This window comes from Tarenaya hassleriana, unplaced genomic scaffold (assembly GCF_000463585.1).
Source record: "Tarenaya hassleriana unplaced genomic scaffold, ASM46358v1 Cleome2, whole genome shotgun sequence".
In the NCBI taxonomy this organism is placed as follows: Eukaryota; Viridiplantae; Streptophyta; class Magnoliopsida; order Brassicales; family Cleomaceae; genus Tarenaya; species Tarenaya hassleriana.
In genome coordinates this window covers 403,645-415,309 of record NW_010965372.1, presented here as the reverse complement: position 1 = coordinate 415,309, position 11,665 = coordinate 403,645, and the positions used below count along the sequence as shown (strand labels likewise).

At 35.4% G+C, this 11,665-nt stretch overlaps 3 protein-coding genes across 3 annotated transcripts; 2 read left to right on the top strand and 1 right to left on the bottom strand.

The window, feature by feature from the left end:
- Positions 1 to 2,072: 2,072 nt before the first annotated feature.
- LOC104811395 (aldehyde oxidase GLOX-like) lies at positions 2,073 to 3,952 on the top strand. The gene has a single exon (XM_010538064.1). The coding sequence runs from the start codon at positions 2,159 to 2,161 to the stop codon at positions 3,812 to 3,814; it is 1,656 nt and encodes a 551-aa protein (XP_010536366.1). The 5' UTR covers positions 2,073 to 2,158; the 3' UTR covers positions 3,815 to 3,952.
- Positions 3,953 to 6,651: 2,699 nt separating this feature from the next.
- Positions 6,652 to 8,531, top strand: LOC104811394 (aldehyde oxidase GLOX-like). Its single transcript, XM_010538063.2, has 2 exons — positions 6,652 to 7,586; positions 7,693 to 8,531. Exons 1-2 carry the CDS (start codon positions 6,652 to 6,654, stop codon positions 8,432 to 8,434), a joined length of 1,677 nt encoding a protein of 558 aa, XP_010536365.2. The 3' UTR covers positions 8,435 to 8,531.
- Positions 8,532 to 9,293: 762 nt separating this feature from the next.
- Positions 9,294 to 10,761, bottom strand: LOC104811393 (histone H3.3). Its single transcript, XM_010538062.1, has 5 exons — positions 10,688 to 10,761; positions 10,462 to 10,571; positions 10,260 to 10,336; positions 10,088 to 10,178; positions 9,294 to 9,715 (listed from the first exon to the last, which is right to left on the bottom strand). The coding sequence occupies exons 2-5, from the start codon at positions 10,531 to 10,533 to the stop codon at positions 9,545 to 9,547; spliced, it is 411 nt and encodes a 136-aa protein (XP_010536364.1). The 5' UTR covers positions 10,534 to 10,571; positions 10,688 to 10,761; the 3' UTR covers positions 9,294 to 9,544.
- Between the last annotated feature and the right edge of the window lie 904 nt (positions 10,762 to 11,665).

The window sequence follows — 11,665 nt, the reverse complement described above, 5'->3', positions numbered from 1 at the left end:
TATATATAAATATGTTTTATGTATGTGTGTTATATGATTTTTTTCCTAAAAATCATACATAAATATATATATAATGTTTTTTAGGGAAAAATACATATATAACACATACATATAAAACATATAATAATTATACACATATATAGATATATATGTATCATATGTATATATATGTATATATGTATATATAAATATATTTATATATGTATATAATTTTAAAATTTTTATAAACATGTTTATATATGTGTATAATTTTTATGAATATATATAATTTTTAAAATTTTATTTTTATTTTTATATTTTTATTTTTATTATTTTATTTTTATTTTTTATTAATTAATATTATTAAATATTAGGGATTGATGATGTGGCAGATGACTAAGATGTCATGTCAGCATTAAATAATATTGTTTTTCGTTCAGGGTTTTATTTACCAATTTTAAAAGTATAGAGTTTTAATTACCAATTTTTAAAAGTACAATGTTTTTTTGGATAAAAAAAAAGTATAGGGTTTAAATTGAGACGAGAGAAAAGTATAGGGTTTTAAATGGAATTATCCCTAAATATTATTAGCAGATTAAGAGAAATACATTCTAGAAAAGAAGTATAACTTGCGTATAAACTTCTTTTTTGTTGGTTGATGTTGATAAAATCTATTACATCATTCATTTTTATCAAATATATTATATATCACCCAAAACAAATATACATTATATATCACGGATAATGTGTATCCCCATACTAGAAGCAAATATACATATATACATATATATATATATATATACGCAACAATAGAAAAGGCTTCTTTAACGTAAACACGATTAAATTAAGGGTAGACGAAGAAACGGCAAATTTATATTCATAAACCAACACTGGTGACTTCGAATTAGTTACACAGAAACATTGACTGTTGGACGTGAATCAGCGTTTATCCAAATACTTTTATTCAAAAATCCACGTGGCTTATTTTCATTGGTTCAGAGAAAATATATATATTCTTTGTTCTTTCTCAGTGTTTTTCATAACGTGAATCAGCGTTTATCCAAATACTTTTATTCAAAAATCCACGTGGCTTATTTTCATTGGTTCAGAGAAAATATATATATTCTTTGTTCTTTCTCAGTGTTTTTCATATTTTTAACATCAATTTAGTTAAATTATTTATAACATTTTTCAACAAGATCAGCGGTTCAGCATCTACTATGGTTAAGGCATGGGAGCTTGTATCGATTTGGAATGTTAAAAGCGGTGTTTTGTAGTTATTGTTGTCATGAAGGGAATGGCGTCAAAGGAGAAACTTTGGTACAAAGGTTGGTATAATCGGAACCGACCAAAATTATTCCAATTACCGTTTGTTTACATATCTCTTGACTTTAATCCATTTAATTGATAACCCTAACCGCACATAAGGTTTGTCCATTTCGAAATTTTGATAAAAATAATGATATAAAATTACGTCATTCTTTTGATACAAAATAATTTCGTTCGTAAAATCTATTGTTACTGTAACTTTTTTTATATACCCGAGTAGTATGGACCAACGTTCAGATTAATCTCGTGGTCAGAGATTAGTTATGTGATTTGGAATATACGTTCTCCAAACTTTATATTTGAATTCGGAACGAGACAAACCATTTGAACTATCCAACTTTGGATTACTAAAACTTACTTAAAAAGTAATAATATTAATTTTTTTTGTTTGTTTTATTTTATTAGTTAGAAACTTTGTATGATTTAATTTTTTCAGAATTCCATCATTCTTTTCGCCTGTTTTTTTTTTTACGATAAGCCTTAATTACAGTAAAAAGGTTTCTTTTTTTAATTTGTTTGTTCATTGTAGAAAACTCACGGTTTTATACCAAAGATCTCTAAAGGGAAAACGACCTCGATGTTGAATAACGTAGGAGTTTTTAATATACTTAAATAAGCAATAACTTGCCATTTCATATATTATAGAAACATGACAATTCCGTATGCATCTTGAATTAAAAATGATATAACTATAATGATAATGTTAACTTTAAAAAAAAAAAACCTTAGCCTGTTTTGTCTATAAAAACAGAACCATCCAAACATCTCTGCACCACACAAAGCTCGAAAACAGCCCGTGACTTCCAAGGGAAACAACTTAGTCTAAGTCACGGATCCAAGATAAAGCAACATGGCCAAACCCACATTTTCTCTTCTCTCCTCCTCCTCCTTTTTCTTAACGTTCTCTCTCCTCGCTTGCCACGTGGCATCCGCCGCCGGAGGTGGACGGTGGCAGCTCCTCCAAAGCAGCATCGGGATCTCCGCCATGCACATGCAGCTCCTCCGCAACGATCGTGTCGTGATCTTCGACCGTACGGACTTTGGTCCCTCCAACATTTCGTTGCCTGCCGGAAAATGCATCGATTCACCAGACGACCCCGTTTCGAAGGTTGACTGCACCGCCCATTCCGTCGAGTATGACGTCACCTCCAACCGGTTCCGTACACTCACCGTTCAGTCCGATACTTGGTGCTCTTCCGGCTCCGTTATACCGAACGGGACGTTGGTTCAGACAGGAGGGGACAAAGACGGAGAACGACGGGTCAGATTGTTCTCTCCGTGCGGTTCCAACGGCTGTGATTGGTCGGAGATCGATGACGGATTGGCCGTAAGGAGATGGTACGCAACCAATCACATTTTGCCAGATGGCAGACAGATAATCATCGGCGGTCGGAGGCAGTGGAACTTCGAGTATTACCCAAAAACGGCCGAAGCTCCAAATGTCTATAGCTTACCGTTCTTGGTTCAGACAAATGACCGAGGAAGTGAGAACAATCTATACCCTAATGTTTTCCTCAACGTAGATGGAAATTTGTTCGTCTTCGCGAATAACCGAGCGATATTGCTCGATTATTCCAAGAACATTGTGATCAGGACATACCCGACGGTCCCGGGAGGTGACCCGAGATCTTACCCGAGCACTGGCTCGGCAGTTCTCCTACCGTTGAAGAATCTAGAAGCTTCTAATGTCGAGGCCGAGGTTTTGGTCTGTGGAGGTGCACCAAGAGGTGCATTCGAACAAGCGCTGAAAGAGAGAACATTCGTAAAAGCACTCGACACATGTGCAAGAATCAAGATAACAGATCAAAACCCTAAATGGGTAATGGAGACGATGCCTCAAGCAAGAGTTATGGGAGATATGATCCTTCTTCCCAATGGAAATGTTCTGCTCATCAATGGAGGTTCTTCGGGAACCGCGGGGTGGGAGCTTGGTCGTGAACCGGTTCTTTCTCCGGATCTCTACCGACCCGACAATCCGTTCGGGTCGAGATTCGAAACTCAAAACCCTAACTCTATCCCGAGAATGTACCATTCAACCGCCATTCTTCTTCGTGATGGAAGAGTTCTTGTCGGAGGAAGCAACCCGCATACTTACTATAACTTCACCAACGTGCTTTTTCGGACAGAACTAAGCTTAGAAGCTTTCTCTCCATCGTATCTCGACTCCGAATCCTCGAATCTTCGCCCGAAGATAATATCTCCCAAATCACAGTCCAGGATCAAGTACAACACGCAGTTGAAATTAGTATTCACCATTTCGGAAGCGGTTACTAATCCAGTGAAAGTTACCATGGTTTACCCATCTTTCAACACGCATTCCTTCTCAATGAATCAGAGGCTTCTAATTTTGGATAACGTCATGTTCACAAGAAGTGGTGAATCGGCCACGTATGAAGTTGAGGTTAAAACGCCGAGATCGGCCAACCTTGCACCGTCCGGTTACTACATGATGTTCGTGGTGAATCAAGATATACCTAGCGATGGTATATGGGTACATTTACTATGATAATATACTTATTACATTATGTTATCTCTGTTTCTTTATTTATTTTTCTTATTTTTCAATTTGATTTTGAATTTTTTTTGAATGTTTTGTAGTCATTTTATTTAATGGTTAATTGGGATGAACATATTTCGTGGTGAATTTGTTATGAAAAAAATAATAATAAAATCTAATGAAATCGAATATTTTCTTGCACGCTATAAACATCCCTACCTACAACGATGTCCAATTAATGCATGCGGTAACGTAACCATTTATCATATTGTATATCTTGATTTTTTTTGTAAACTAAAGCATTTAAAATTTTGTTGTATGAGATTCAGTTAGTTAGGTGATAGTGTGTACGATTCCAAGTGTCTTAATTTCAAAGAAAGCACGACAAATATCGAATTATGCGATTCCAATATCATTAAATTTATTTTTGATTAGTTAATCTTATGTCTCGTGTTGCCGTGAATACTAATAATACTGCAATTAAAAAAAAAGATGAAATTAGTTTGATTTTAAAGATAAATAAAAATAATATTAATTATATATACTTACTCTCAATAAAATCAAACTAATTTCATCTTTCTTTTTTGTTGCAGTATTATTATTATTCATGGTAATACACTTAGGAATTCTATCAAATAAAAGCCCATTGGTCACTCACGTAAATTTTATTTATTTATTTTATAATTAGGAGGTTCAATAGATCGAAGACCAAGTTAATACTTATATCTAGAACCGACTATTATCGGAGATAAATTTTTATTTAACTAATCACTCTTTTCACGGGTGTATGGTAAATTTTAACTATTTATCCACTGATACAAAACAATTTTCAAAAACAAATACGCAGATCCATATAGAAAAAAGTTCACATGCGAGATTATTTCCACGTCAGAAACCAAGTTCATGAACCTTTTTGTCGATGTAACCCGTGATGATGTTTACGGCTTGATATTTCTAATTCCAATTTAATTTTGTTTAATATTTATATATGGATTTCGGATTTCCATTTTTAAAAAAATTATGTCTTGATTTCGGTTGGATTCTGCTCTAATTATGCGTTGATTTAGATTTATTGTTTATTAACTAACTTACCGGATTCCTCAAAAAAATTGGTTTATTTGTATTTTTTTTTTTTGTGTTTGATTTGTCTTCGATTAATTAGATTTTAGAAAAAAACATAACTGCTATTTAATAAAAAAAATGTTTTTGAATAGGGTTGTATTTTGTTTTGTTTGATTCTATCATCCTAATTACGTTTTTCCCTCTTTGGCAATGTTTTTCAATGTGGATCACCGATATGAAATCATTATGTAAATTGAAAATGGATCAAAATTTTAAGTGTATATAGATAAATTTTTAAAAAAAAGTTTGAAGGTTTGTAGTAAAACCACGTCATCCTTGGATTTTATTAATTCTAATTGAATTAATATAAAAAATAAGAATAATAAATACAGATTAAAAAAAAGAAAGAAAAAAGAGAGTAAGAAAAAGAAGGAAGCAGGACAATTATTGAATCCGTAAATTTTATATTCTCTTTGATAATTTTAAAAGTATATTTTCATATATCAATCCAATGATTTATAACATTTTTTTTAATATGTTTATATCTAACAAATATGATACAATAAAATAATCAATATAGAAGAATAATACGTGAATTGCACGGATTTTCATGTAGAAACTTGTTTTTTCGCACGGTGAAACTTACATTAATTTAATATCAATTCACATTTCGCTTAAAATATGTAAAATCCTTTTATTATTATTATTTTTTTGGTAAGTATTATTATTATTAATCAACTCTATCATAAAAATTGTTTCAAAGTTTTAATGTGCATTGCAAGTCCGTTGGCATCCACGATGTCTTAATATATAATCATTTATATATATATATATATAATCATTTATATATATATATATATATATATATCTATACAATATGTATACATACATACGTATATATAATTTACCAATCGTGACATCCACAACACTACAACAATATGTTCCAAAACCATAGTCAAAATTCGCAAAATGCCTTCATTCTTTTGAAATCATTATTAATTACGAAACCAAATCTTTTATTTCGGGATCGTGAGATCATCTTTTAAAACATTTCTTTGAAATATAAAAAATTTAACTCATCATATTATATTTTTCCTCCTTGTTTTATTTTGGATGAATTATTTTTATCATAATCCTCAATATTATACTTTGTTTGGTTTAGCTGTAATTTTTTTCCCGAATTCCAAAAAAAAATGTATTTCATATACATCAATAACAGTAGTATATCCTTAAATTAGCTCATCCGATTTTGAAATCCATCCTAATTTTTTTTTTCAATTTTGTATATAGAAATCATACAAAATCTTCCAGATGCTAATTAAATAATCCCATCTGATATATAACATGCTTAAACAAAATTTTCCAGTCAAAGATCGTTTGTCAACATTGACAGCTAAATAAATTAATAATTAAATGCGTTTACATACCCCTTAAGATGTATCATATTATAGCATTTAATAAGATTGAAAATATTTAAATGTTGAACATTTCTGTTGACAGCTACGATTTCATTTTTGTCGCCAATCTGTCATACCATTTAGATATATTGTCACACCATTTAAATACTATAGATTATAACGTAACATATCCTTTTGTATACCTCAAATATATTTGTAATAATCTTTCCGCATGGATTTGATGATATTTAAAAAAATGTCATATAAAATAATGGCCTTTGTTATATCTTTATACTATGGTCTCTATATAAGCAAAACTCCTCTTAACAACAATGCCCACAGCACAAATCTAACAAGACTAAGTTTTGTTACATAAGACAAAACCATATGGCGCGACCTCGCAAATGTCTTTATCTGGTTTTCATCTCTTATACTCTTCAGCAAATGCTGACATGCCACGTGGCATATGTGGCCGGTGATGGCCGGTGGGAGCTCCTCCGTGGCAACGCCGGAATCTCGGCAATGCACATACAGCTCCTCCGCAACGACCGTGTCGTCATGTTTGACCGCACAAATTGGGGACCTTCCAATATCTCCTTGCCGGACGGAAAATGCCGCAACAATCCAAACGACCGCGTTTCGAAGATGGATTGTACGGCTCATTCGGTCGAGTATGACGTCGTCGCGAATAGGGTTCGTCCACTCACCGTTATGTCGAACCCTTTTTGCTCGTCGGGTTCGGTCAGGCCGGATGGAACGTTGGTTCAGACGGGAGGGGACGAGGACGGAGATCGAATGGTGAGATTGTTCTCGGCGTGCGAAATGGACGGCTGTGATTGGACAGAGATAAAGAGCGGATTGGCTGTACGAAGATGGTATGCATCCGATCATATTTTGCCCGATGGTCGGCAAGTAATCGTCGGCGGTAGAGAGCAATTCAACTTCGAATTTTTTCCGAAAACGAAAGATCCTAAAGTGTATAGTTTACCGTTCTTATCTGAGACAAATGACAATGGGAGCGAAAACAATCTATATCCTTTTATTTTTCTCAATGTTGACGGAAACTTATTCGTCTTTGCCAATAACCGAGCAATCCTGCTCGATTATGGCAAAAATGTTGTGGTCAAGACATACCCTATGATCCCGGGAGGTGACCCGAGATCCTATCCAAGCAGTGGCTCTGCGGTTCTCATACCGTTGAAGAATATTGAGGCTTCCAATGTCGAGGCTGATGTTCTGGTGTGTGGCGGTGCGCCGAAAGGAGCATACCAACTAGCTTGGAGGAACAACACTTTCGTCGAAGCACTCAATACATGTGCAAGGTATAACGATATCTTGTTTGATGAATATAAATATATAAAATATAGAAATAAGATCAAATCTAAATATTAAGTAATACTCTTAAATCATCTCGATACCATGTATCAGGATCAAGATTACGGATCCGAACCCACAATGGACACTAGAGACGATGCCTCATGCAAGAGTCATGGGAGACATGATTCTTCTTCCGAACGGAAACGTTCTAATCATCAACGGTTGCGCAAAGGGAACGGCCTCGTATCAAGCCGGTCAAGACCCGGTTTTTGCTCCAGTTCTATACCGACCCGATAACCCAATCGGGTCGAGATTCGAAACCCTAAACCCTAACACTACCCCAAGAATGTACCATTCCACTGCTGTTCTTCTCCGTGATGGAAGAGTTCTTGTCGGAGGTAGTAACCCGAACCCATTCTACAACTTCACCGGCGTGCTTTTCCCGACGGAGCTAAGCTTACAAGCTTTCTCACCATCATATCTAGACCCTGGATTCTCGGGTACACGCCCGAAGATAATATCTCCGGATTCGCAATCCAAGATCGAGTACAACTCCCGGTTGAAACTAAGATTCGCTGCAAACGACGTGGTGAACAATGCCACGGTGAGGGTGACTATGGTTTTCCCGTCGTTCACGACGCATTCCTTCTCGATGAATCAGAGACTTCTGTTTCTGGACATCATGGATTTCACGCCATTGAAGACAGTGGGAAATGGCAAATCTTTGATATACGAAGTGGTCATGAAGACACCGAGGACGACAAATATCGCACCACCTGGTTATTATATGATGTTCCTGGTGAATGGAGAAATCCCGAGTGAAGGAATCTGGGTGCAGTTGCCATTGATTTGATCCACTGTGTTTTCTTTTTCTCGTGAAAATTAAGCGTTATCATGAATATGGGATTCGTTGTGGAAATTTATCGTGTGGACCATGAACCGATTTTTGGTAGATGTGATTTATATATACAAGAAATTTGTTGGAAATATTTAAAAAAAAAATCGTTTTTTAAAATGTGTAAAAGAAGATAATTAGGGGTAGGTTTGCGACGAATTGTGTTTCGGTTCTATTTCAAATTTTTTTTATTTAAAAAAATGAAAAAAAAATCCTAAAAAATACTTAACTTTCAAATTTGACAAAAAAATACTAAACATTTTATTTTATCAAATAAATATTAAATTTTTTAATTTTGACAAAACAAACACTTAACTCTTCTCCATTGTCAGAATAGATAAAATAACTGACATGTCATAAAGAGATAAAACACGTGAGATTATGTTATTTAGTTTTTTTTGGCAATCGAAGAAAGCTATGTATTTTTTATTACTAAAAAAGTTCAATATTTTTTTTATAATTATAGAAAAATTCATATATTTTTTGGATCACTTAAAAACTTCAATAGATCCATTTTAAAAGTTTAATATTTAATTGATAAAAAATAAAATCGAAAAAATTGTTTTTTTTTAATGATTTTTCCAAAAAATAACAACCATTCAAATTTTACAGTTATGTTTAAGACCACCCATATCATATATTTCATGATCGTAGTGTTGGAATCCTATTGGTTGATTCTGTATACATCTGCATTGATGACGTGTACACTTGTGTTCATTTGGACCTGTTGTGTTTTCCGGCAAAGCTTGGACAATATACGATGAAACCCGAAAACCACGTTTTTCAAAGTTATTACACGTTATAAAGATCAAAATCATATCCGAGAGGGAAAAGATCATGATCGTACATCAACAAAGCATATGACATCATATACCACCGCATCAGGTTATCAGATATCCAACAAAAACAGAAGACAGCTTAGCTAGAGAACAGACGACGAGATGTCCAGTGAGAGATGAAAGAGCTAGAGATATTATCATACAAACTAAAAGATGATCTTTTTTAAAATCAAGCTAATCCATCGTCAATCAAACCAACACAAAGAGAACTATAGGCGGTGGGTGTGAATCAAGCACGCTCTCCACGAATCCGCCGAGCCAGTTGGATGTCTTTGGGCATGATTGTGACCCTCTTCGCATGAATGGCGCAGAGGTTGGTGTCTTCGAACAGACCCACCAGATATGCTTCCGCCGCTTCCTGAAGTGCCAACACTGCGTGGCTCTGGAACCTCAGATCTGTCTGCAAAATTCCCAAACATGCCCCCCATTAGAATCCAATTCCCAAGGATAACACTATGTTTCTTGGATTGCATCAGTATTAGCCATTGTCAACCTGATAATCCCATAGAACAATGCGTAAGAACCCAATTCAATAAAACACTAGGTTTCTGGGGTTTAGATTGCAATTTGGACAAACCTAACCCACTCTTACGAAACAAAAGATGATATCTTTTTTCTACCCTTTTTTCTGTGAAGGCAACCGTTATCCATGTCTCAGCATAGAGTCAAATGAAGATCATTCAATCTTTCTATAGTATGAATTTCTGACAACCTTGTATCAACCTCTATTATAGTATACCAGGTTTAATAACGATCAATGCTCATAAATTACCTTGAAATCCTGGGCAATTTCACGGACAAGACGCTGAAACGGCAGTTTGCGTATCAACAGCTCTGTGCTCTTCTGGTACTTGCGAATTTCACTGAATCATTGGATTCGTTAAATTACACATCTAATAGAACGGTATACAAACGATGAATTCAAAACCTCAAACGTGAATTACCGAAGAGCGACGGTTCCGGGACGGTAACGGTGAGGCTTCTTGACTCCTCCAGTGGTCGGAGCAGATTTCCTCGCAGCCTACATTCCGATTATCATAAGAATCATCACTCCTATGCCATCCAAACCAACCCTAAAAAGAAAATCCTAGATTCCGTTTTCTAACGCCAATCTAAATCCAAAACCAACAGAAGACAAAACCAAACCTTGGTCGCGAGCTGTTTCCTCGGGGCCTTCCCTCCCGTCGATTTACGCGCAGTTTGCTTCGTACGAGCCATAACTTCTCAGGCAAGAATAGCGCAAGAACTTGGAGATTCTGCGAACACGGGAGACAAAATCGTTCACCGACGATTGAAGGAATAATAAATCCACTAAGCTATCGTATAAGGAGAACGAATCCCAGAAGGATCGCGTCGATGGAAGAAACCCTACCTGTAAACTAATTCGCCGAAACGGTAAACACGATACGGACGATTACAACGCCATATATAGGAGAAGGATTACACAGATGGTGGGGTTTGAAGCCACACGTGGCGATCTCTGTCTCCGAATCCTATTGGTTGGTTCTGTATGTAGATTGATGACGTGGACAATTTGTGTTTCTCCGCGCATGGTGTGCTTCTTGGGTGGGATTTGAAATCGCTAAACCCTGGTAGAACATGGATCATTTTTAAATTAACTAAACGACACCGTTTAAGAGGTCTCCAACCTCCCGAACCGAATTTCCAAAAAATTGAAAACCTTTTAATAACCAAACCGAATCCAAGTCAAATACCGAAATGTTTATCCCTACGTACAGAATTACCGTCTATCTCCGGCGGAACTTTCTTTCGTCATCATTTAATTCTCCGACGAATCGAACTGAATCGAATATGATATAATAATCGATTGATACATATTTTTATAAAACCGAACTATTATCAAACCGAACCCGAATTGAATATCGTCTATCAAAACGCCCGCTCCTAATGGTAAGTGGGATTCGATTTGATACAAAATGGAAAGACATGACTATATGGTAAATCTTGATTGATCTTCCTTGATTCCAATCGCACCACCGTCTCCCTTGTTTCTATACGTCGATCTCTACCCCTGGATCAGCCCATGGGCTGAACCAATCCTCAGGCCCAGATTCTTGAGCCCATTCTCCATCTCTCGTCTTCCATGGGTTGACTTTTGTCTCGTGACCCAACATCAGTTTAATCCCCCCTATTATGATTGGATTTGAATCCAAATTCGAAATGACGAACAAAAGCTGATAAAGAATGGACGTTTCGGTTCCATTAGGCAAAATCAAATCGAATCCTATCGAAAATACGGTATTTTTTCCGATTCAAACCGTTCTAAATTCTTGCGCGGTATTATTTTTAGAAAACCGGATCGAACCAAGCCGAATTTTAAAAAATCCTA